We start from the raw sequence: 27,022 nt of genomic DNA on the forward strand, positions 1-27,022 counted from the left end.
CCGCACCAAGTACTCAATTGAGACTTATTCGAAATAGGAGAGGTTCAAGACCTCTTCAGATAACCGTCTTCATGGTATGGGAATCGAACTCGGGTCGCCGAGTTTGTAGCGCAGCACGCTCACCGCCACACTACAGCTCACTCACTCAATCAGACACAAATACACAGAACCCCCATATAGCCTTAACAGACTGTTGGGGCAATGGCTGTAAGGGAGCACCTTTGAAGGCCGGGATGGCACACGAGGGGGTGGGTGGACAGCACCACGCCCAACCGCCTTTGTCTCCAACAGTGGAGAAATGTACACACCGCACCAGGTACTCAATCGGGGCTGAGTTGACCAATCAGTCGCACACTCACTCACGCACTCACCCTGAACATCTGGTACTCCTCCCTGTCGATGGAGCGCATCACTTTGAGCTCCCCCGTGTTGCTGTCGATGATGAAGAGACCGACAGGGTCCTGGTCCGCTCCACTCCCCGTGATGCTGTAGCGCAGGTCGTAGGTCACGGACTTGTCCGACTCGATCTGCGTGCAATCCACACGGCGTCCCGTGTTTGTTGTTGTAACGTTCTGACCCCTGTGCCCCTACTGGACATGTGTGAAAAAGAGCTTTATAGCTCATCGGATTACTCCAGTTTAAATATTCTCATTCCGGTTCTGTCCCTTGATCGCTCTTCGGCTATCACGGACCATTGTGACCGTGCAACCCAAACTTTGGACCATGTAGTTAACCACTGTAATCTGCGCTCCTTCAATCGAGGAGAAATAGCAAAACTACGCAAACTGTCTCCCGTGGTGCTCTCTTATCCTGGCCAGCAGACCTCAATATTGGCATTTAGCTTCTGAACATATTGCTGTATGCACGAATAAAAGGCACAATTTCAGCCGTCTAGTCAATCCACTGCAGGATGAGGGCCCACTCATCGCCAGCAATGTGCGTCGTGGGGATTATGTCACTAAACTTGAGGTCAGTGCCGGCTCGTGAAGGATCATAGACGTGGACGCATAGATGTAGAGTACAATAATTATGCTGCATGGCGTCCGCTGCCTACAACGTAGCACAGCCCCGCATCTGACTATGACAACCGCCTATGGTGTTGCTGTCGATCCTGCTGCTGATGATGCTGCTGCCGATTTGATTAATGAAGATGATGTTGCTGCTGATGGTACCGCTAAACAAGATGATGCGATTGCTGCTGATTCTACTGCTGCTGATGATGATTCTAATGGTGGTGCTGCTGCTGCTGCCGATAACGATGACAACGAACGTGGACCCCCCCCCCCCCATCCCTCGCACGCACAGAGACAAGGAACTCCGGGAAGGGTCCAAGTGAGTTCTCGGAGAGGCTGATGAGTGGGATGTTCCACTGGCGCTTCTGTCGGCGCGATGACCCCGTCCTGGGCACGAGCTCATCCCAGTGCAGCACGGGGGAGCGTGGGTGCACCGCCGAGTTGCCGGCTCCGCCCGGATGCTTCACCCTGACCTGCCGGCGGGGTCAATCGCAGCGATTAGCGTTTCTGGAAGAGTCAAGGGCCTGCCACAGAGGTCGAGGAACCTACTCCACGCGACTTCATTACATCCGGCCCTGTGGCCACGTGAGGCTGGCCCGCCTCAAAACGACCCGCAAAATGAAATGTATCTATCGCTGCGAGCATCTTGGGAGCACTAATCGGGCGCTAGATGCGAATATTTTTCACCAGGCAACGACAACACTGAGTTTCTAATTTTAGCACGTTCAGTCAGCTCTTGCCATTCAAATTCGTAAAGTAGTTATGAACACAGTCAATAAATACCGTCCTAATCTGATGTTGGCTGTGATCAGGAATCAAACTCGGGACAATGCAGTCACAGTGCAGTGCATGAAGCACTGCGCCACTCCTCATCTGACCCCTATCCAATTACAATTTGTAATTTTCTAAATCTAATGTCACCGCAGCCTTGGATCTGTGTTACTAACGGTGGTTATGTTCATAATAACCTTTCGTAAGGGACATGCATTCTAAAAATAACTCCATTTCTGATTTCAGTGTTCAATGCAATTCACAGAAATCCTTTCCGCTGAAATCGCTTCATAAAATAAATGTAATAGTATGAAAAAATAAGAATAGATTTTACCCTTTCTCGCAATGCAACATGCAAAAAAAATCCTCTGATAATTGTTTGCATGTTCACAACAAGTATGTGTGGCTGATGCAGACCTGATTCCTTGCCAAAGTTTTCTCTTTGGAGTTTGAAGCATCTTAACTCCTATTCTTGGTTCTTTCGGTAAAGTCACGTAGAAGGGAAATAATAAAATAATAAAAATATAAAACAATAACATTCTCACGACGTTTCGACTGCAACACACGCAATCACACCTGATGATGATTGAGATTGTTTTTGTTTTATATGTTTATTATTTTATTATTTCCCTTTTACGCGACTTTACCGAAAGGACCAAGAATATGAATCCCTGCAGCCACGAAAGCTTTAAATCTAAATCTTAACCCCTGTTTTATTGCCAAAAAGAGTATAACCTATTCTTACTTTTAATACTTTGATAGTGGCGAAAAAGATCCCATGATACATAACTGCAATGTTTGATGTGCACACGTGCAGACAAGTGCATGCACAAGGCAAAGTATTCAAGCAGCACGTGGAAAGAAGTGAGCCATACAACACAGAAAATAATACATCGGCCTCAATGTAATAATCTCGACAGCACTGAACCAAATTTTTTTTCAACATTTTCTGCAATAGATGAGAAACTCATTAGACAGAGAGCAGCAGGCACGGCATTTTTGCCATTGCACTCAAAATCAAGACACACTCACAAAGAACACAGCATCTTGACTTTACCTTAAGTTTTTTTTAACCAGAGTGAATTTACGTAAAAATGCGCATTTGTCACCATATGCCATAATATTCCATCATGTGTACCACAAGGCTCGTAAATGAATATTTACTCATATTAGCTCTTCACAAGAATCGTAGATCAATGTGTGCTGAGAGCCTAATGTAAAAAAAGGTCCGGGAAAGATGGTGATTAATGATGTTGTTCGTGTTGTTCAAATACAAAAAAACATTTCACTTTTTCCAATTATATTTAAATTGCCCAAGAAGGCAATAAACGTGAGAAGGTAATTTCGCACGTGGTGCTCTCACAGCTATCAGTGTTTCACTTTGTGTCAGACGGCCCTGGAAGATGACTTCACCCCACTTCTTCTCAAGTTTCTTCAAAGGCGTCATCATTACCACGTGCCTCGTATGTGGACCCGCAAAAAGTGCTCGACGCATTATCATTCAAAGTAATTGTTTCGTTATTAAATCCCACCGTTGCAATGTGCAGCTCCGGTGAAAAACTAACATTTTATACGATGCAAGTTTCATATAATTCATATTATGGACGATGTATATTTTCAGACAGTTGTTGGCAACAAAGCTGCACCCATCAAGACCGTGGCCATCGACACAGATTGGAGCCAAAGACCTGAGCGGTGCCGGCTCAGTGTTCTGGCACCAGCCTCCTGAGTCACCCGGCCACCTCCGATGAGCATGGTTGGCTACGTACGGTGGCGAAATAAGTTCAACATACACACGTACAGAGGTACTTGTGAAAATGTGATGTGCTTTCTCTAAAAAACTGAACACAATCTATTTTTCGATTTAAAGCTTTCGTGACTGCAGGGATTCATCTTATTGGTTCTTTCGGTAAAGTCACGTAGAAAGGATCAAACTATTTTTTATTTTACCAGGGAAAGCCCACTCAGCTATACAGCTCTTTGCAGAGGAGACATGGCCACAAATTATAGCTCAACGAAGCGGCTTATCGTGCGGAAACTTATCGCAGCCAATACTCTCTACACGCATGTTGATTCTAAATGTGGAGGGAACAACCAGAGGACACCAGAGAAAAATCATCGCGACCATCGGTTAGAACAAGCAAACCTCAAATATACAACAGGCGTCAGGGTCGGGATCGAAAGCCACGGCCTCCTGCATACCAGGTGAGGTAGTTAACATCTCGCCACCGTGGTGCCCTTACTCTACACGACACTGTGCATAAGTCACAAGGGGTTTGGAGCGGTGCTTTGTGGTTAGTTAAATCCACTGTGTGCCTCATACCAGGTGTTTTAATCAAGGGCACGATCCATGCCTGGGCTGGCCTAATCCCTTCATTAAAGCCACTTTTGCCAGGTGACGCAAAGTGCAGCAAAACGTTGCAAATTTGGGGCCCCATTAAATCATGCTCTGGAATGTCTTCAATTATTATTTTTATTCTTATGAATGACTATCCCCCCCCCCCCCCCGCACAAATAATGAATAAGCTGTAATTGTGGCGTTTAAAATGCACACCCTTCATGTTTAAGGGAATGAAATCACTGAGTGATTCATAAAAGGATCACTCATACCGTATGTATGAGCGTTGAGGAGAAAAATGAATTTCAAGCAAATACCACCCATTGGGTCAAACCAATCAAACATATACGCAGGTTCATGACATCATTCAAACACGAGAGGAACGTGAAGCTGCATAGGTGTAAAACGTGTGTTTAACAATAATAATCATAAACTCACACAAGGCCTCAAAGCCCTTTACAATATGAGAGCAAACTCCTGTGATGGCTCGATATTATGTGGCCAACTTCTTTGAAAAGAATAAGTCAGTCCTCAAACACTCAAACTATTACAAAACCCACGAAAGGCCCATGACCCTTCATTAATTGACCAACGGACCAAAATATAACAATGTGTGTGCGCAGCATTGGATAAAGAAGCCCTACGCATCAGTTGATTGTAATTCTTGCCATCGTCAGCCAATGGTCAATCCATCGCTGGATGAAGACCTCCTCAAGCTGCCGCCACCTCTCATGATCCTGCGATGTACGAGTCAACCTGGCACCCTCTGCACGTGAGCTGAATTCATCACTCCATGTCTGTGTTGGATGTCCTCTCAGATACGTTCCTTTCCTTCACTGCCACCGTGTTATTAATTTCCCGTGGGCCATGCCACTGTTATTACTTTGACCAGGGGCCATGCCACTGGTATTACTTTGACCATGGGCCATGACGCTGTTATTACTTTGACCGTGGGCGATCATGCCTTACAGCAACGGGTCCTACCCTAGCCCACTTAACATTCCTCAACTGTTTGAATTATGTCTTTAAACCTGCATATTGCTCTCTAGTTCACGTATTCGGGATCATTTCTATAAATTTTACATTACTATGAATGACCTATGGGCTATGTTAAAAAAATAAGCCAGATGTAGTACTGCTTCACGAATGAGAACGTTTCTCATAACTTAAATGAAAGTTAATTAGTTTAAATGACCTTTTTTACCTTTTTTAGGGATGCAGCATGTGTTTGTCAAATCAAGTAAAGAGGCAAAGAATACAACTCAAATTATCTGTAATGATGTGGGGTGCTATTACCAAATTAGTTTATTTATGACTATCTATAAAAATAATAACATTTACAGCCAATTTTTTTAAATGTGGATAATGCAATGAATTTTCCATACACTCCCCCTATCTGCAGCCACTTTTCAGGAACTCCTCTTACCTATTATATAAACAGAAAAAACAGGAAGATAACAGAAGCGAATCTAGCATAAAAAAAACAGGACAACGAGCTCTAAAAGGTTCACAAGATTTGCCCGGGGCCTATGGTTAACAGGAACAGCGAACAATGTGGTCAGGGAAAAAAGGTGTTCTACTGCACTCGTGATCAATATAACTTCAGGGCTTCTTTAATGTACGTACGTACGTACGTTGAACTTCCTTAGCACCGTACGTAGCCAACCGTGCTAATCGGAGGGTACTGAAATGAGCTGCTGTGCCGATTCGCAGACGCCCGGAGAAAGACGCGTGCTTACCGCGAGCGGTTTCCTGTCTTCAAGATGATGGACCTCTGGCTGGGGTGTTCCCTCCCCATGCTGCACGCTCTCGTTGCAGCGTCGCGTGTCTGGCAGTGGGAAAGGAGGAACACCGGGGTCGTGAGGTGAAGCGACGACACACGGCAAAGAGATGCACCTCGCCGCGGACACCCTGGTCCTCCGCTGAGACCTCGTTTTTAGGCCATGGGTTTAACGAAAGCCAATTAACGTAGGCTCCTTCGATTCTTTCACCTGTAATACTGCATGCAGGGACAGTGCTCTCGATCTGTACACGTGGAAGTCGTCTCTTGAGAGGAATATCAAAGAACATCCATCCATCTGATTCTGCGAATGATTTGTAATCTACCCTGAACTGGACATAAACGGGCAATTAACATGCATCACAACAGTAGGTTGTAGTTTGCAGATATAATCGTTGAAATGTTGTTTGTGTGCATATTAATACATTGCGTATTAATGTAAATCACATGCACGACCAGTATCATGTGAAACCCTGTGTTAGGCTATGAGAGTTCATCCTTGGGTAAACCGATGAGGACGGATCATTGTTATATATATATAAATACATTATCCTCATACTGCAACTGATATTCATGGTGATCATATATCATAAAAAACACAGTTATTATACGGAGTGCGAATGAGATGCAATTGCATTTAGATGCTTTATAAATCAAAATTTACGTGGAAATTGTATTGTTCTGTGTCTATACTGTGTGTCTCTCTCTGTGTGTCTCTGTGTTGTCTCTCTCTTGTTGGTTGTTTGACTTGCATCCCACTGGGATTTTTGCACACAGCGTTGGTGTACGGTGTTTTTTCTGCAATATTTTGCTGTCTTTTCTTGTATTTTCTGTTTGTTGCGGTTGCACCCGATTCAAGAGCCGAATGGCTCACAGGGCTATACCTAATAAATGAACTTGAACTCTGCTTGGAACGTCGTATTCTATTATTTCATTCATTTTCTTTCTACTTGACTTTACCGAAAGAACCAAAGAGTAATTCCTGCAGTCACGAAAGCTTCAAATCAAGTTTCAAATTGTATTGTATTGTGCAATGCCACTTCTGGCCTCCTGTTAGGCATATGTTAAAAGTGTGATGGGTGTTGCTGCTGCTGCTGTGATTTAGCTGCCTCATTCGTCAAGGCAATGAGCTCATTGCTGTGGCGCTGCTTCCATCACAGTAATCCCCGAGTACAAGCGGAGTCCAGACATCTTGGCACAGGTGTCATCGTAAGCATGGGCCACACAACATTTAATTTTAGTCTCTGCAGGGATGACCTCACCATTTAGGTCATGAGCCAACAGGGAGGGGGCAGGGTTGTGGGTACCACCTGGGGTGGCAAATGTAGAAAGCGTAGCTCTCCATTGTTCTGTACACAAGCCATCCGAGGTCGAGGGGGATACTTGACCATATTTCACCTTTCTCATCAGTGCAGGTTGGTGAAGGTGGGGAGCACAAATGTGAAAGCGTGCATGTGCAGTACGACAGATTTTTTATTTTTTATTTTGCACTGCCCTCTGCTGCCCACCACACCCAGGCTGGTCCCCGGCTTAGCTTCCAAGGCCTACTAAAGCGACGTATGATACAAGATACGTGGTGTTTTATGATCGAGGGTATACGTGGTGCTGAGAAAAAAAATCAACTAATTTTGAAACTGTGCTCTGTATACCTACATGCAGAGCAATTTTACTGTGCTTCCCTATCATAAATTGTCAACGTTAAAATTCATACACAATGCAGTACCGCCAATATGAATTCTGACATGCATATGCGCTTACAAAGCATACTCTAACGCTGAGCACAGCAAATGCCATCTCACGTCCGTCAGCTTTATACATCCCACGCGGGTTATTGTGCACTTCACAGAGGCTCCAAGATATTGTCCACAGGACAAGGCCATAAATGGTCACCCCAATTCTTATCTACCCCAATTCTTATCTAACCCGAACGCTTTCACATTGACGGGATGTCGAAATTCCCAAATGACTCTCACTTGGGGTGGGAGAAAGCATGTGGGATTTGGACATTTCGAAGCCTGCTTGCCGCACGTCTACTCAACGCTAGAATTGAGGCAAAATGCGGCTCAGATTAAAGGGTTGATTGAAGACCCGGCATTGTGTCACAGGGTGGGTGTCGTATTACCCTGTAATTATGTTCATCATCCAAAGGCGTAAAGTGGGAGATGTGGATGGAGGCCGACGGAGCCAGCACGTCGTCTCTGGCGTTTATATGAACATCATAATCCACATTAATTAGCGTGCAAATTATTAAGAAAAGAGGCGATTATAACTGCTTAAAACTGCAGTTTAGCTCGTCTGGAACGGGCGTGTGTGGGGCTCGGTAACGTCATGGGGACAATGCATGTGCTCATCTCCAAGTGTGTGTGGGTTGTTGTTATTCAACAGTTGCTGAGCGTAGGCCCAAAACGCCAGTGGGGCCAGCAAACAAGCGGCACTATTAAAGTCGTAACACGGACGAGCGAATGCGTTTCTCGAATGGAGAGAAAAGTGACGTCGGGAGAGAATTCCAAAGTTGAGCAGTGCAGGGGAAGAAGTGGAAAGAGACGTGTCGTGATCTGCAGTGTGGTGAGTGGGTGGGTGAGTGTGTGGGTGGGTGAGTGGGTGAGCGAGTATGTGGGTGGGTGAGTGTGTGGGTGGGTGGGTGAGTGTGTGAGTGAGTATGTGGGTGGGTGAGTGTGTGGGTGAGTGTGTGAGTGTGTGGGTGTATGGGTGAGTGAGTGGGTGGGTGGGTGAGTGTGTGGGTGAGTGTGGGTGAGTGTGTGAGTGGGTGAGTGGGTGGGTGAGTGTGTGGGTGAGTGTGTGGGTGGGTGAGTGTGTGGGTGAGTGTGTGGGTGGGTGAGTGTGTGGGTGAGTGTGTGGGTGGGTGAGTGTGTGGGTGAGTGTGTGGGTGGGTGAGTGTGTGGGTGAGTGTGTGGGTGGGTGAGTGTGTGGGTGAGTGGGTGGGTGAGTGGGTGGGTGAGTGTGTGGGTGAGTATGTGAGTGGGTGAGTGTGTGGGTGAGTATGTGGGTGGGTGAGTGTGTGGGTGGGTGTGGGTGAATGTGTGAGCGAGTGGGTGGGTGAGTGTGTGGGTGGGTGAGTGTGTGGGTGAGTGTGGGTGAGTGTGTGGGTGGGTGAGTGTGTGGGTGAGTGTGGGTGAGTGTGTGAGTGAGTGAGTGAGTGGGTGAGTGTGTGAATGGGTGGGTGAGTGTGGGTGAGTGTGTGGGTGAGTGTGGGTAAGTGTGTGGGTGAGTGTGTGAGTGAGTGGGTGGGTGAGTGTGTGTGTGGGTGAGTGTGGATGAGTGTGAGAGTGGGTGGGTGAGTGTGTGTGTGGTGTTGTAGTGGGGAGCGGTAGTGTAGCGGTTAGCGCTACGCTGCGCTACGAACCCGGGGACCCGGGTTCGATTCACGGTCAACACCCAGTTACGATTATCTGAACTGGTCCTGTGCCTGCCCTAGGTCGACTCAGCCTCAAATGAGTACCTGGTGCGGTGTGTAAACATCGCCATTGGGGAGACAAAGGCGGTCGGGCGTGGTGCTGGCCACGCACCCCTCGTGTACCGTTCTGGCCTTCATAGGTGCTCGCTAACAGCACTTGCCCCAACAGTCTTTTAAGGCTATAGGGGTATCTTTGGCTTTGTGTGGTGTTGTGACCTGCAGTGTGGTGTCCGAACACAGTGTGGACGAGACAAACCAGTCGGTGTCTGGTGACAAAGTCCACGAATTGAGTGGAGGAATCAATTGGTGAAGAAGTTCGCGTAAAGAGTGACCATGGTTATACAAAGAGAAGAGTGACTAGGAGGTGACTGACCACCGGTGAGAGTGAATCGTTGAGGACTGGATCGTCAATCCGTCTAACTGCTTTACATTGAATTCTATTGAGCGCAGCGGGGTAGGACATGGGTGCGTCACCTCAGACATGACGGCAATTTTCCAAATTCAGCTGAATTTGTGTTTTATATGAGACCGTAGCAATAATTATCCGGTACAGAGGGAAGGTTTTAGTCACTGGAAAGAAAACCGAGTCTGATGTTTACGGGTTGGTGGTGAAATACCATTGAGTGTGGTGCGGAGGGTTACGAAGGGAATGAGTATAAAGTCCGACTCCTCTTGACTCAGGTCTGCCTCTTCCCACATCTAGCCAAAGTAACTCAGATCCACACCGCATTGATGGGATAGCAGAATAAATCAGTGGTTTCCCCACTCAGTTGAGTGCGAGGCATTTTCCAATCTATTTATTTACAGACCTGAACATTAATTCGAAATTCCACATTGGTATGGCAAGGGCAAACCTTTCCAGAGGACAAGCATTGATGTTGGTACCGTAGAAAGAGGCACCATATTCTATGGATTACAAGACACACTCTTAATTCCTCCTGCATTTTAAATCAAAAGTTGAGAGCGGGGGCATCTTATGTTCCGCTAAGTGTGTGTGCGTGTGTATGTAACCAGATTTGTATTATTTTATTGACACCTGGAACACGTTTGATGTGCGTCTTATTTTCCGGAGCTTTCTCATCATCCAGGGGAACGCGGTGGGGGTGAGTGAAGAGCTGAATTTACCCTCAACCAGGATTTGAACTTCTGATTGCGAGCCGCGTACTCTAACCACTGCGCGATCCGGGGCTGGGCCGACAGGTGAAGGTAGAAAAATTATAAACTATATAAGACTATAGACTTGTTTTTAATTTACAAGGTAAGGCCCACTGAGCTATGCAACTCTTTTTCAGAAGTGACCTGGCCACAAATGATAGCTCAACGAAGTGGCTTATCTTCTTGGTTCTTTCGGTGATGTCACGGAGAATGGAAATAATAAAATAATAAAATAAAAAATTAAATAAAATAACTATTAAATAGTGTTGTATTTAATTATTTATTTTAAAGTCACGTAGAATGGAAATAATAAAATTAAAAAATAAAACTTCATAAAATAATTATTTTATCATGTTTTATTTTTATTATTTTATTATTTCCATTCTACGTGACTTTACCGAAAGAACCAAGAAGATTAATCCCTGCAGTCACGAAAGCTTTAAATCGAAGTGGCTTATGATGATGTTTTTTTTTTTAAAAGAACGAGCCAATGTCCACTGCCTGTAAACTACTTTAGTGCCCTTCTGACAATCAGCAATGTGCACTCACAAAGGACTACAAAAGCCACGAAACCCCATTTTCGTGGAAGCAGTGGCATACCACCCTCCCTAGCCATTGCAGTAATTGGAGAATTTAAGCCACAAGCTTAAAGACAGAGAACGGGAGTTTTGAGGCCACACGGGGGTCTAAATTGAAGTTCCGCTGGCGGGGAGGTTGGGTGGAGGGGGGGGGTACTGCTGTTTGTGGGGGGCTGCGGGGGGGGGGGCTGCGGCCCCTTTTCTGGGAACGTGCGGGAGCGGAGTGCTGCCGTGTGGGGACGTTAGTTCACAAGTTTGCATGTCGCGTGTTAATTATTTCATTTTGTGGTGTTTATGAGACGTATTCTTAGGTTTTTTCGGTAAAGTCACGTAGGTAAAAAATAAAAATTAATAAAAGTAAAATAAAAATGAAATAAAAATCCGAAACGTCGTGATTTTTATTTTATTTTTATTTTACTTTTATTAATTGTTATTTTTTACCTACGTGACTTTACCGAAAAAACCCTAAGAATATGAATCCTTGCAGTCACGAAAGCTTCAAAACTAGAATTTATGAGACGTCTTCCACTCTTTTGCCCTCCCTTTTCCCCCACTCTGCCCCCTGCCGTTCCCCCCTTTCCCCTGACCCCGTTTCTTTCTCCCAGGACATTATTTATCTTTCCCCTTATACCCTTTTCTACTCCCCAATATAAAACTGGGGGCGCCGCGGTGGCGAGATGTTAACTACCTCGCCTGATATACAGAAGGTCATGGGTTCATTCCAAATTACCTACTACAATCACCCAGAAATGTCTGTCCGTCCCGCGCGTGACGTCACTCCACATGAGGCCCACCCCCCCTCATTAATGATCATGGGCGGGTGACGTCACTACACATGCCGCACCCCTCCCCTCATTAATAACCATGGGGGGTGACGTCACTTCACATGCCGCACCCCCCCCTTCATTAATAATCATGAGTGGGTGACGTCACTACACATGCAGCACCCCTCCCCTCATTAATGATCATGGGCGGGTGACGTCACTCCACATGCCGCACCCCTCCCCTCGTTAATATTCATGAGCGGGTGACGTCACTCCACATGGGGCAACCCCCCCCTTATTAATGATGGGTGGGTGACGTCACTCCACATGCCGCACTCCTCCCCAATAACCATGAGGGCGTGACGTCACTCCACATGCCGCACCCCTTCCCAATAACCATTAGCGGGTGACGTCACTCCACATGGGCAACCCCCCCCCCCCTCATTAATAATCATGAGCTGAACAATTTTTCTATTGAATATTTCAGATTTACTGCAATATACACCCCCGTGAATTCACATTGTACGCGATTCATCTTGTAGGGACATACTTCGCACTCACGCGCTATGCGTTTCACAGTTATGCGCGCAAAAAAACCATGTAAATATAATAATGTAATAAAATTATTGATTGAATGATTATTAAATACTAAAGTAAAAACACATTTCGATTTAAAGCTTTCGTGACTGCAGGGATTCATCTTCTTGGTTCTTTCGGTAAAGTCACGTAGAAGGGAAGTAATAAAATACTAAAAATAAAACATAATAAAATAATTCTCACGACGTGGCCGAGACGTCGTGAGAATTGTATTTTATTATGTTTAATTTTTATTATTTTAAAACATAATAAAATAATTCTCACGACGTCGCCGAAACGTCGTGAGAATTGTATTTTATTATGTTAAATTTTTATTATTTTATTATTTCCCTTCTACGTGACTTTACCGAAAGAACCAAGAAGATAAAAAAACACACGTGTTTCTGATGACGTCACCACACGCGTCACGGGTGCAGCCGTCTTAGATCTGAGTAGAAGTGGCCCACGAAGACGTTCGAGAAGCCCTCAAGTTATACCTCATTAAGTCATCTCTGAAAGTAGCAATCGTTTTCATCTTAATTAATTGTTATTCAACTCATTATGAAGTATTTTTTTGTAATGTTAATTTTTTTAATTAAATATTACATTTATACGTCTTTTGTAAATGCAGGGCTAAAATAATTAAATTAGATGATACTTAATATTTTCTTTGCCACATGTTATGCGAGGAACGTCTGTTTATACTAAAATACATAATTTGAGATTTCATATGCATGGAAAAAATTCCGACCAATGAAAATGTAAACCGGCACATATCTACGTGCCACGTTTTAAATGAATGCGAAGGGTAAAACAAAACCTCTGGTTCCTGATTCTGCTCTTGAGCATCAACATCACAGCATCAACATCACAAGCGAGCTCTAATAGTAGATATCAGAAATGTTTAACCCGCAGAGATAATTGACTTGCCCTTCACAGCACCGTGCTAGGGCTTGCTGCATGGCAGTGGTGGTGACCAGTGCTGCTCATGATGGAAATACCATTCATTGAAATGTGTCAATTTAGCGCGAGTCCAGTTGCTGCCTCAGTGCGTTATTAATACTGCAGATGATGTGCGTGAACACTGCCTAAGATTATTCTAAGACTGGATGCTGCAGTGGTGTAATGGTTAGCACACACACCACCGAACTTGCAGTCCAGACGTCACGACTGCTATTCCATATTCCCAGCACGATGATAATTGTCTTTTTTTACCCTTTTATCTGGCAACAAAACTGACACCTTTTTTACAAGGAGTCATGTTTGCATTGACCACAATACCTGCGGTCGGAATGCAAACAAAAAACACAACTCTGATAATGTATGCACTGTCCTTGAAGTTGATTGTTCCACACCCAAGACAGCTTTTCTTAAAGCCTAGTCTCACATGGTGTTGGACCAGATGACGCCAAAAGGCAGATAAAAAGGTAAAAAACCAATTATCATATTTTGCTACTGGCAAAGGAGGTTCCAATGGTGGTCCCAGCACAATAGTGGATAGAATGGGGCAAGTTTAATAGAACCTACCCCACCCACTCATCCAGACCGCATCTGTCCACCCAGAAATAGAAATGGGTAGAGCACAGTCAATCTGCATGCAGGTCGTGTGTCGTGGGATAAAGTGTGGGTACTCCCCCCCCAACCCCTTTCCAAGGAGTATGGGCGAGCCGGAAAGAGTTGGCCAGGCCCTCTTGAGGGGCTCGAGGGGGCTCTCCAGAGCTTCCCTCTAGAGCAGTGGTTCATAACCCGGGTTTGAAAGCTGCACCCCCTGGGGGTGCGAGATGGCCTTTCTGGGGGTGCGAGACGTGGCCAGATCTTTTTGAGAAGGTAAGTCATTGAAAAAATAAATTAAGGACGGGCACGTAAGTACAACTACTTTGTTTCATCAAACCTATGTATTTATTAGCATTATAATGTTTTTTTAAGGATTGAGAACAGCCTGCAAGTAAAGATTAAATAGCACCGCTCTAGTTGGAGGCCCTTCCGCCAGCAGTGGCATGAGCGTGACATTTCAGGGCTGCACCTTTATTTACTTATTTTTCATTAAAAAAACATATCACGTGATAAAAAATGGGAGAAAAAAAGTTTCGTTTTTCAAGCAAAATGGAAAGGTGTAAATTGCAAGGAAATAAATCACAATTCATCAAATGGATTGTGAAGAATCCTATCCAAGGCACACAATCCCTGCCACCTGTATCAATGAAAATAATTTTGCTGCTGGATTTTAAGGGGTTTTTTTGGGAGGGGAGATAGCATACAACGTTGTCAAATCCTGCTATCCAAACGATGATTTAAATCTTCTTGTGTACAACCGTCACGCGTGTGTAGCAATTGTGCTGCCCGACAGCGATTCATTTGTATCTTGGCTTCAGATGAAAACACGTGGCCTCTGTGAGTTTCCCCCCTGTCCCAATTTTGGTTATGAGCATGGCGCATAGCATTCTGCACATCGGCAGAATAGCGACCGCGTTTGCGTGCCCCCATGCCGAAACACGCACGTGTAACCTCACTCGCGAGTGGCAGCCATGTCGCAGGGCCCCGTTGAATGCCATGTGGTGCGTTTCAGACGGACGTGCGATTCAATAAGGGACCGAGGCAACACTCACGAGTTATATAGCTAAACGTAGAACGCATGGAATAAGGAGCGAATGGGGGGAGATGTGTAAAAGGTCTAAATTGCAAGGAAACAATCAAAATAAAAAAGGATTTTAACAGAGATAAAGTTCATGGCAATGGGAGAGAGATACAGTATAGTGATATAGAGTGGGAAAATAGTGGCCATGACACATTTTTGGGTAAGTTGTGAGATGACTGAAAGATCTTCTTGGTTCTTTTGGTAAAGTCACGTAGAAGGGAAATAATAAAATAATAATAATACATAATAGAATTGTATTTTATTATGTTTTATTTTTATTATTTTATTATTTCCCTTCTACGTGACTTTACCGAAAGAACCAAGAAGATGAATCCCTGCAGTCACGAAAGCTTTAAATCGAAATGACTGAAAGAGTTTAAACTGTACTCCCAAGAACACCATTCACGACCGTATTTGTCAACACCAAGCCCCAGTGTTCTGTTGATTCATAACCATGTCAGAGTACCGCTAGCCAGAGGTCCTGCCATCCCCAGGTTTGTAACTGGAGATGGAGATTCAGCCACCCTTGGTTAATCCCCCGTCCATAAGCGCAGTGAGGTGCAGTTTCAGTGAAGTCAGCCTTTTGTCACCGACAACTCCACAGGTAACCCCGTAATATTCAATGTAGTTGTTTACTCTAAGTGACGTATTCTAGCTCTGAGAATAAAAATAATCATAATAACATAATATATTTTGATTTAAAGCTTTCGTGACTGCAGGGATTCATATTCTTGGTTCTTTCGGTAAAGTCACGTAGAAGGGAAATAATAAAATTAAATTAATATAAAACAATAAAAATTATCATTATTTCCCTTCTACGTGACTTTACCGAAAGAACCAATAACATCATCATATATGGAGCCCTTTGTTCAATCCACTGCTGAATTAAGGCCATCCCACACTGGGCGTTATTTTACTATACCGGCACAGGAGTGATTCAGATCGGCCTCACCACTCACGTTAGTCATTACAGAAATCAAACTCGGGTTGCCCGGTTACAGCTCAGTGCCCTTTCTACCGATCAACGTCGCAACCGCCAATGTGTTTGAAGAGGGGATTATGAATTCACTTAAAATGTGGTTCTGTGACATCATTTCCTGGGTTCAATCTTTCACGGTGCGTGCGTTGTTACCTGTCGAGTTCCGATTACTCATGTAATTGAATATAATTGGAGATATATATATAGATAAAAAGGATGTTCTTGAACAAATTCAAACAAATTGTTTCAAAAAAATTACATCAATCATAATTCGAGTGGCCAATTACAAAGCATTGGTCAAAAGCAATTGTTGTACATTTGCCAGATTTAATATATTTAAACTGCTGAACTGCAACCCGGACATTGTGCGAGTTATAATAATGATACACTCTCCTTATAGGCTACCGTATGTATACGGCAATTCCATGATCACCACAGTGGGAAGTCAAATCATCTGAGCATTAATAACGCGTCACTTTTTAAGACCTACCACAAGACTGATAGCTCATGTCCCGGCTGCTCCCTTTGGGGGTGTAAACTCTCTCAGCTTGTGGCATGTCACATCTAGCCGTGTTCCATTTTCACAGCTGATGTCATTCCCACAGAGAGAGAAAAAAAAAAAATCTCTTAAACGGTTGACAATTTAGCTCGTCGAGACTTTTACACTTACAATTACTGGATTTACCAGCTGCACACACACATAAGTTGACCGCCGCCACCCATAACTTGTACACGCACGGTCGCCAAAATTGCCCCCCCCCCCCCCCCAATGATAATAGCTCGTATTTTAAATCGTACGATCATGTGTGCGTAAAAGTGAAAGGAGAACCAGGTGCGTGAATTGGGAATACATTCCAACATTCTGGATCAATCGGGTAAAAAAAAACCCGGAATTCGGATTGATTATAAAAAGTGCGCTATCATGGGAAATCACGTCCCTAATTTTACATCCAACTCCACGAATTTTTGTCCATCAAAAGTATTGTCATCACGCGGCGTCGTCGGGTTATGTCGCTTTCGTTAGCACCGAGAGGCATCCAGTTACTACGCGGCGGTCGTGTAAAAACCGTCCGAAAATCCTAAAACGCAAACTTGACATTGTCCTGTTGAGTCCACGGCCAATCGTAGAAAACCGTCTTCACTGTACAGAAACAAAGCAGCCAGGCGGTGCATTGGCTGCTCCAGCCATTACCTTTGATGTACCATGTAAGGCAGACCACAGCAGATGTTCACACGAACAGCGTGTAGAAATTGAGCCAGGTTATACGAGGAGCTTTACGCATGGCATGTACTGTAAGTGGCACGTGTTGTCTGTGTAGGTATGTATGTTGAACTTATTTCACGCCGTACATAGGCAACCATGCTAATCGCAGGCGCGGGGGAAGGACAACAAACTAAACACAGTTCTAAAGAAATTCGTTTTCAATCTAGATTTTAATCTGCATAGCTCCAGTAGCTTCCCAATATCAGAAGAGTGATCCAGACAGCCGCAGAAGCGCATCTGATCACGTGCCATGCGGTGGCCGTCTTTGTTCAATGGCTAACCAAAAGCCACTGCAAGGATGACTGGAGTTTTACGTGATGGTTTATGCTCCTTGACGAGATTGTGGTTCATTTGCGGCAAGCACTTTGTGTGTAATGAGCGCGACCTCGTAATGTATCGTTGGGCAACCGGAAGCCAATGCAGCCCAGCGAGATCCGACACGGTGTCGCCCATACGCCTAACGGTGCGTTGCAGCCCTGTGGGTCACTTAAGAGCGCAGCACAAAATTGGTTTACTCTGCAGGCATCTAATGTCGTCTTATTGAGAAGCGTCATTGCAACATGATGTTGGCACGAGTTCACATCCTGCCTTTTTCTCCTGTTGGGAGGTTGTTTTTTTGTTGTTGTTCACTTAGCTACTCCTTCCTGCCGAAACGTGCCGCACATAAATGTCAGGAGGGACGAGCGCATCGGTTGTCAGTCAGCGCGATGTCTCATTGCGTGCCACGAGTTGGGCACATTCACCGCATCACCCGCAGGTCGACGACACGGACTGTGCCGCAGTCAGTCGCGTGTTGTCATGTGATCTGATAATGGTGTTTTAAGGCATCGCATTTTAAAGAGTCTTGACGGATTTGCCTTCGCACAAAGGAAGTGCAGCTATAGTGGGAAAAAAATGACACAAAAGCGGTTGGCATTATTAAGTATCCTCAGCTGTTCATTCGAAGCCATTCCTGCAGTTAAAGAACGACCTGAGCACTTACCATCGTGCGAGCCATCTCCGTTGTGGGAGCCCTGCTCTGGACAGGCTGACACGGATGTCCACAGCACCTGGAATTAGAAGAACATGTGCACATCATCATCATCATTGAGAAGCCATGTGGGTCTGTGGATATGCCAGCGATGCTTGAGAAATCAACTCTCTCCACTTCCCAGTCATTTGCAACATGCGCAACGCAATAGTCTGCCACCGGCCGGGGCTCTCTGTTCCGCAACCGGTTTTTTTCCCCTCCACATTTACGAACGTGTGTTTAGCATATTTGGCTGCGATACATTTCCACTTCGTTGAGCTATCATTCGTGATGCCAAAGTCGCTTCTGAAAAAGAGCTACTGTACATCGCTCAGCTGGGACCTTACCTTGTAAAAAAGAAAAAAAAGTTTACAGTTTATCTAGCTGCTCCATGGTCAACCTCTCTCACTCATCCCTACGACTGGGCCTTGCAGGGCGGGATTGGAAAGTGCATCTGGTCTTAGAGCAACATTGCCCAAGCCATTGTAGCTTCCTCCTCTTTTGTACTGGCCAGTCATGGTGATTTATTTTGATTTATTTTATACCTACGTGACTTTGCCGAATGAACCAAAGAGTATGGGCAGTCATAGTTTGTGTACATTCCCCCCCCCCCCCCCATTTTTTAAGTCACTCCCGCCCCCTCAAATTGACAATTGATTGTGACTTGTGTTTTCCCAGGGCTTCTTAGAATACAAACGTCTTACACGATGACTGATCAACACAGGCTGGCTACCGTTTGTATCAGAAGCTTGTGCCCAGACGTTAAAACATTCTTATTGAACGAGCATCCTGGCATATGTGGGCAAACGTCCAATTTAGCATTCACACACTTTCAGGTGAGGCCAGACAGTGGCTCTGATAAACGTGACAAAATTGTTCAATAACTCATAACAATCTCCTCGGCTTGAGTTACTCGTAGAGTCGGCACCATAGCGTATTCTATTGATGAATCTTCTCTTCCTGGAGTGTAGGAAATCAATAACTAAATAAATCTGAAAATTATAAAGAAATAGCCAAAGCAAATCAATAAAAGGCCCCAGACAAATATGGTGATGTATGTGTCTCTGTGTGAGTCTATTGGTCTCTATGCGAGTCTATGTATGTATGCTGAACTTCTTTCGCACCGTGCATAGCCAACCGCGATCATTATCAGAGGTGTGGGGGAAGGACAACACACTAAACACAAACAGCAGTTCTAAAGAAATTAGTTTTTTATCGAGATTTAAATATTCAGAACTCCAGTGGCTTCCTAATATCGGAAGAAGAGTGTCCGTCACAATCCCAGGTTGCTCATAATTTTGAAAAAATAAGTAAGTTAAAATGTGATTGTTTTAATGCAAAAAAAAATATAATCCATATTTGCGTGTTTTTCTTTAAATAAACACATGTGTTTACATTAATGTTTGGGTTGAGATAATATAGTCAAGACAATTAACATTTTTTTCATGTTTATCCCATCCACAATCTTCGTGGCTTGTTCTGCCGACGTGATGCATTCTCGATTATTCATTGGGGATATGAATCATTGGGGATATGAATCATAAGATAGGTTGTGTAAAGCGATGGTTGTACATTCGAAGATGACTAATTCGTACTCTTTGGTTCTTTCGGTAAAGTCACGTAGGTATAAAATAAAATACTTTTTTTTTATATAAAAAAATAAATATGAAATTTTTTTGTTTTTAAATCACGACGTTTTGGAAGCAACACAAGCTTCCGTCATTAACACACGCGCTGGTACGACCCAAGGCTACCGAAGCCTTGGGTCGTACCAGCGTGTGTTAGTCGCACAGTCAACTCGTTGGAAATGTTGAACTTTGACTCCTCTCTCACCATCACCCCGCACCCCCCCACGTCCCCCTGCTTCTCCTCCCTGGCTCCTACCCCCCCTTCCTTGCCGTATATAATATATCTTGTTACGAACGGCTCTTGTCCACTACAGTAATTGTATTTCTTGCTGTGGGTTTCCCACCTGATGACGGAAGCTTGTGTTGCTTCCGAAACGTCGTGATTTTAAAAATGTTTTTTAATTTTTTTTATAAAAAAAAGTGTTTTCTTTTATTTTATACCTACGTGACTTTACCGAAAGAACCAAAGAGTATGGAATATTGCAGTCACGAAAACTTAAGAACCACGACTAATTCACTCCCGACAATTATAATCATTTACGTTGTTAATTACCGGCCTTTTGTCATGCATTAATTTAACGTCCGAGTACATACCTATTCTATTTGCAGCGTTATATTAAACACAAATATTTTGGAAGGATTGTTTTCATTCAGCCTCCACGTGTACGCATGCTGTCTGCACACGTTAGTGTTATAAACATTATCACATTACATTGCAATCAGCAAATTTGCAACAAATTATATGCACGCCTTCTATTGTCGATAAATGCCTTATCTTTAATGATTTTCTCTCTCAATTATGAAGTAATGTGCAGCTTGTAATAGCCTGTATCATAATTACAGAAAGGGCCATTGCTTATGAACATCAGATAGTTCACCAACAATGGTTCAAGCAAGCTTGGCTGCGGGTGAGACACCGGGTGTCAAAACCGGTCCAGAGACTTGCCCATGTTGAACCAATATTGGCGATGAAGATCCACTCCCAGAAAGCCGTTTCTCCCGATGGCTTGTGCAAACAAAATATATTTTCTTAGTGTGGAGGGACAAACACGAGAAGGAGGCATCATTTATTTTGCATTATGGATATATCGGTATAAAAATACGGATTGCAAATTAAGAGTAACCTGGTATGGGTTCATTAAAAACATTGTGGACTAATTATCGAATTTATCCTGTGCCTTGAATTGTTTATTATGTGGGAATAGGTTTTCCCCTTTTTTGCGGCAACAAACCAGTTGTGTTAAGATGTTAAAACACCAAACTAAAACATTTAACAAGGAATCACGTCTGCATTAACCACAATACTTGTGGTCAGAATGCAAACAAAAACATCCTCTGGTCTAACACCGTTTGAGACTCGCCTCGAAAGAAAGCTGTCTCTGGTGTGGACCAATCAGTTTCAAAGACAATGCATATATTATCAGAGTATGTTTTTTGTTTGCATTCTGACCACAAGCATTGTGGTTAATGCAGACATGATTCATTGTAAAAGGTTTCAGTTTGGTGTTTTAACATCTTAACACCTGTTTTGTTGCCAGAAAAAAGGGGAAAACCTATTCTCGTATTTTGGTACTGGCAAAGGAGGTCCCATGATGTTTATTACGTGTTTATATGTGTTTGTGGCAAGGTCTTTTCTCCAGGAGAGTCGGGCTCTGCTAAGCGTAGAATTTGTCTGTGCCAGCCAAGTGTTTGATCGCGTGCCACATTCCATTAAAATGACCTCATGGCCTCAGCACAGCATTCTTCTGTTATTTATTTTACTTTTCCCTCCATTAAGGCTTCGGTAACCTCTTTCTCTGCATGTAGCAAGTTTTTGTTGTTGCAAAGGATCCACTGTTGTTTTTATAAAAAAAACTTTATTTGGAACAGGTTGCCTATTTCAGTCAAGACGATTCTACAGAGATGTTTACATCTCCCCTGAAGGGATAAAGTTGGCAGGGCACATCTGTGGCATCCCGTGGGTGCACAAGATGTCCACATACAGTACTGCCTCAACAAGGTGAACGTAAAGGAGTGTTCAGTTGATAAGACACACTCCCAGAAACCTGCTTTAGCCGATGGGTTGTGATGAGCACGACGCTTCGCGACCATCTCCGGCGACCCGAGTTCGATTCCCGCTCACGGCCACCACCACCAACACCACCGCCAAGTGACGATTATCTACGCCGGTCCTGGGCCTCCCCTAGGTCGACTCGGCCTTAAATGAGCACCTGGTGCGGGAGTGTAAACATCGCGACGATGGAGACAAAGGCGGCCGGGCGTAGTGTTGGCCACCCACCCCCTCGTGTGCCGTGCCGGCACTTGCCCTCAACAGTCCGTTAAGGCTACACGGGGGACCTTTGTCTTGTTACGTATTGAGTTTAAAGCAATTGCAGTGGATCATCGCCTGAAGACGGTCGCTTGTGTTGCGACCGAAACGTCGTGTTCTTTTATTTATTTTTCTATCTACGAGACTTTACCGAAAGAACCAGAGACTATGCAATTGCAGTTGTTCGCTTCAATAGTTAATTATTCTATCACAGTATATCCATTTTTCAGGGAGAAACAATCACGGAAACTTTAATTTCCCCCCGCCAAAGTAAAATGTTAACTTTAAAGCAATTTGAATCTTCAGTGTGAATTTTTTTTAAAAACTGCATTCTAACTTAAATGTAACGTAGATGATTTGAAATAAATACCGCGACGTTCTATGGCATAGTTACATTTAACACAACTTGACGAAGCGACCCTCCCTCCTTAACACAAGTAGACATTTCTACGTCTTTATTTGAACCTTAGCAACGTTGACCTGTTGACCGCACTGTGCGTTACGAAGCGCAAAGTACGCAAGGCAAAGACGTCAAAGTGTTCCACATGGCTGATCTAGTCAACATCTGGGAGGCTAAAGCAGGGTTGTTTTTTTAAAGCCCGGAATCGTGCTCAAATTGGGCCACCACCATGCACAAGAGGTGCTATAGGCTGCGGGGGCTTACGCAGTGGGCAGTGGATGCGTGGGTTCAACGAAAATCCCATTACATTTCGATTTAAAGCTTTCGTGACTGCAGGGATTCATATTCTTGGTTCTATCGGTAAAGTCACGTAGAAGGGAAATAATAAAATAATAAAAATAAAACAATAAAATACAATTCTCACGACGTTTCGGCCACAACGCAAGCAGCCGTCCTCAGGTGAAGAACAAGTCTGTCGGAAAGACAGTCTGGGTCAAATCAAGTCAGACGCTGTCTTTCCGACAGACCTGTTCTTCACCTGAGGACGGCTGCTTGCGTTGTGGCCGAAACGTCGTGAGAATTGTATTTTATGTTTTATTTTTATTATTTTATTATTTCCCTTCTACGTGACTTTACCGAAAGAACCAAGAAGAGGAAAATCCCATTGCTTCCTCACTCGAGCCTTACGTAGTGGCTACCCGCATGCGCCAACCCAATCTGATGCAGTGCGGTCAAGCAATCATTGCCGAGACCTCACGGAATTGAGACCTACACAGGTCGTGTTTTGTGTTGTACGAATAACAATAACATTTAATGCGGTTTCTATGTTTTTCTCTCCGTTTGCAAACACCTTTCTGAGCTTTTGAACCGTCGAGTTTCCCCTTGCAAAAGAACTATGATCTTGAATGGGGTATCATCTGGTTAAACTGAAGCCTCTATGTATATGTACGCTGAACTTCTTTCGCACCGTACGTAGCCAACCGTGCTAATCGCAGGTGCAGGAAAGAGTGATAGAACGGGACTGATTATTAAAAAACTGACGTAGCTTTACTCTTTTTGGTTCTTTCGGTAAAGTCACGTAGAAAGAAAATGAATCAAATAATAATCGAATACGACGTTTCAATTGCAACACAAGCAACCATCATCAGGTACGAATTAATGAGAAAACAAACATAACAAACTTAGAAATATAATGCAATACATCCTAGAGAGTCGGCTAACTCAACAGTCAACATCCTACCTGGTTGATTAACGTTCTTCCACGTAGATATTTTTTTATACCTACGTGACTTTACCGAAAGAACCAAAGAGTATGGATCCCTGCAGTCACGAAAACTTCAAATCTAGATTGTACAGCACATATGCATTGTATGTTCATAATAGTGTGGAGAAATATCTTTCAACTTAAACCAAAAAATACGAATTTTGTATGTTCACCATCCATAATAACATTAATTACTGTATAAGCAAAGTCCGTTCTGTGTATGCACATATACATACAAATGTCCATCAGCCTATTGTCTTTAGAGACCAATTTTATGAGGTAGCACTCTGGACAAGCTTAGACCTTCTTGGTCTTATCAGCAGTCAGGCTTGTAACACAAATGCTGCTGGATTATGAGATATTATCGGCAAGAACATTCCGTGTAAAATATGGGAACCCTGTTCAATGCAAAAGCAATAGCATAAGGAAACTCATGATTTGCTGTGGAGCATTCATCATTATTCTCGTCCATGGTCAATTAACTGCTGGATGAAGGCCACTTGAAGCCGCTACCACCATCCACCATCCTGCTGCAATAGTATTAATTACACTGGTCAACACACTTTTTCTGGCATAAGGTATTCCAACGGTTTTAAGGTAATTTTGGGGTGCTGATTCCAAATCTGTCATCAGCTTTTGTCTATCAATCAGGTTTTTGAGATATCAAATATTGCATTTTCAATCAAAACTGCAGAAGAAAAATATTAAATAAATGTGGATATCTACATAAAATTATATTATAAACACACTATCCTAGAAATACAGCACCATATTTTAACACTAAAGCAGTCACTGACTCGCAACATCTTGCAATCATAAGTGGCAGAGTTAATTTCGGGTAAAATCAATGAAAATGGGGTATGCCGATAGCATAAAAAGAGATGTGATAGAGCAAATCTGAGATCAGATTTGGAATCAGCACCCTGAAATTAGTCTAAAACAGCTGCAAAAGTCCAGGCCAGAAAAAAATGTTTTTTTTTGTTGACCAGTGTAATTAACCTGGCACTTGCGCATGAACTGATTCTATCGGTGGCGCATTGAGCATTATATAAAAAACTAAACGAAAAACGACTTTTATTATTTTAGCAGGTAAGACCCACTGAGCTATGGAGCTCTCTTCCAGAAGTAACAAATGATAGCTCAACAAAGTGGATTATCACGTTGAAATGTATAGCAGCCAAATACTGTAAACGCATGTTCATTCCAAATGTGGAGGGTAAAACCCAAGGACGCGGAGAAAAATCAATACAAACGACAAACATACAGCAAGCATCAGGGTCGGGATCGAACCTACGATATCCCGTATACCAGGCGAGTCTGCGTCCTTATATGTTGGTTATCATGACGGCTTTTTGCAGGGCCTCTCTTTGAATGTGTCTGAAAGGAGCTCCTGGGTGTCATGATCGTAGGCGCTGGAAGTGAGGAGTTCTGCTTAGCTGATCACTCAACCCGCTCCCAAATGCCACCCCAAGCAGTAAGGTTTGTGGTCGTTGCAATGCAAATTAACAGTGTAATGCCAACATCTGTGAATGATTAAACAAGTCAATGGATAACCAGCGACTGTACGTCTAAATATTGTTGTAATTATAATATAAAAAAAATAACTTTGCAGTCTATGTTTTAAAAATCATCTTTAAGAAGTTATCTTGGCACACGTGTCAAGTAACATTGTGGATTTTCCACTTTTGATGTTTAAACAAGGCACGAAGCGGGTTGAGCCTTCACGACACTGTTATCTACATTTGAAAAAGCATGGGTTAGTAACACACCCTTGTTCTACAAGAAGGCACAAAAATGTCCTCTAGTAGAACAAGGCTGCATTGTAAGAAACACGTTTTTATATTAAACATTCTTTCGTGATACTGCATCGGCAATGGTGCATAATAACACTCAGCAAAATATCAGAAGTGTCATTGCACTAAAAACTGTTTGTTACTATGTATTTAGGTCAGTGCTTGAGTAAGTGTTATTTGTAGATTGCATGCCAATTCAGTTTATTGTTTTGGTGCAACAATATTCTTCATAAGGAAGGAGCATCTGTGAAGTGCTCTATGTAATAGTTTCGGTGTTCAGATATTAATCTATGAAGTTATTTATATAATAGTTTCGGCAAACAGATATTCATCTGCTGGCATTGAACTCTGGCCAAATGTTTACTTTGTGCATTGCATGATCAATTACTTTAAATGTTCTACATTACTTGGATTGTGGGTTTTTGAAATCTCTAAATCACTGCCGATATTAAATGAACACAGTGGCTTGATTTAAACACTGCCCTTGTGTACACTAACAAATTACTCATTGGCATTACGTTCAAATACTTTTAATTTGAATGACGTTTTGTATGTGCAGTAGATTTTTCTGTTTTTATGACGGTACATTATTGTCAAAACATCGCGGCATATTTCTACATCACAGCTCTTGATGATCACCTTTGACCCAGATAAAAGAAGATACAGTACTGTTTGGCAAGGAATCATACAATTCATTTTCTTATTCTATACGTAGCATTCGTATTACTATATACATACGCGTTCTATGTAAATCTTTGCAAATAATTCTCACGCAAAAAAAACACAACACTAAATTACCTGCAAAATAAAAAAAATGCATTCCAACTCAACTCAGATGGCAGCAACGTCTAAACAAGCTGCGCCTAAAATGGCCACGTAACAAAAAAATAAGAGATCCACAAACATTCAGGCCAGTATTGAGGTTTATGCAAACCCACCTGCACAGCAAGCAGACTTAGCATCCACAGCAAGGCGCCTGTGCGTGGGCCCTGCATGTCTCCGCTGGGCTGGCGACGGCTGTTGTCCGGACAAAAGCGGCCGCTGCTTTCAGACCCCGCGACTTCCACAAATAGTCGACGGTGGAGAGAGCGTGCGCGCGTGTTCGCGGGTCACCCCACCACGTGAAGTGAGCGAGGGACGCTCCCTGGCATTGCTTATAGGGCCCCGTGCCCCTCTGTGACATCACCTACCCAGCCCTGCACTGAAACCCACGCCCTGTAGTAAAAAAAAACCTGCGTCCTCCCCCAACCTACACCACCACCACCGCCGCACCCATCCACCACCCACCCCCTTGTCAGAGATAATAACCCCAACTGCTGTCCCCCCACCAAATAAAAATCCATTCCACCCTT

At 43.6% G+C, this 27,022-nt stretch overlaps 1 protein-coding gene across 2 annotated transcripts in view; it reads right to left on the bottom strand.

Moving 5' to 3' along the window:
• Positions 1–26,781, bottom strand: part of LOC133342045 (cadherin-2-like) — a 45,546-nt gene extending 18,765 nt beyond the window's left edge. For both annotated transcript variants that reach the window (XM_061550940.1, XM_061550941.1), the window contains exons 1-5: positions 26,609–26,781; positions 18,251–18,317; positions 5,862–5,950; positions 1,304–1,486; positions 372–527 (exon numbers count right to left, since the gene is read on the bottom strand). In XM_061550940.1, the coding sequence (XP_061406924.1) occupies positions 372–527; positions 1,304–1,486; positions 5,862–5,950; positions 18,251–18,317; positions 26,609–26,665 (552 nt within the window). In that variant the 5' untranslated portion in view covers positions 26,666–26,781. The remainder of the gene's footprint in view (positions 1–371; positions 528–1,303; positions 1,487–5,861; positions 5,951–18,250; positions 18,318–26,608) is intronic.
• Positions 26,782–27,022: the final 241 nt, after the last annotated feature.

This window comes from Lethenteron reissneri, chromosome 13 (assembly GCF_015708825.2).
Source record: "Lethenteron reissneri isolate LAM-NWPU_2019-01 chromosome 13, ASM1570882v1, whole genome shotgun sequence".
NCBI classification, from domain to species: Eukaryota; Metazoa; Chordata; class Hyperoartia; order Petromyzontiformes; family Petromyzontidae; genus Lethenteron; species Lethenteron reissneri.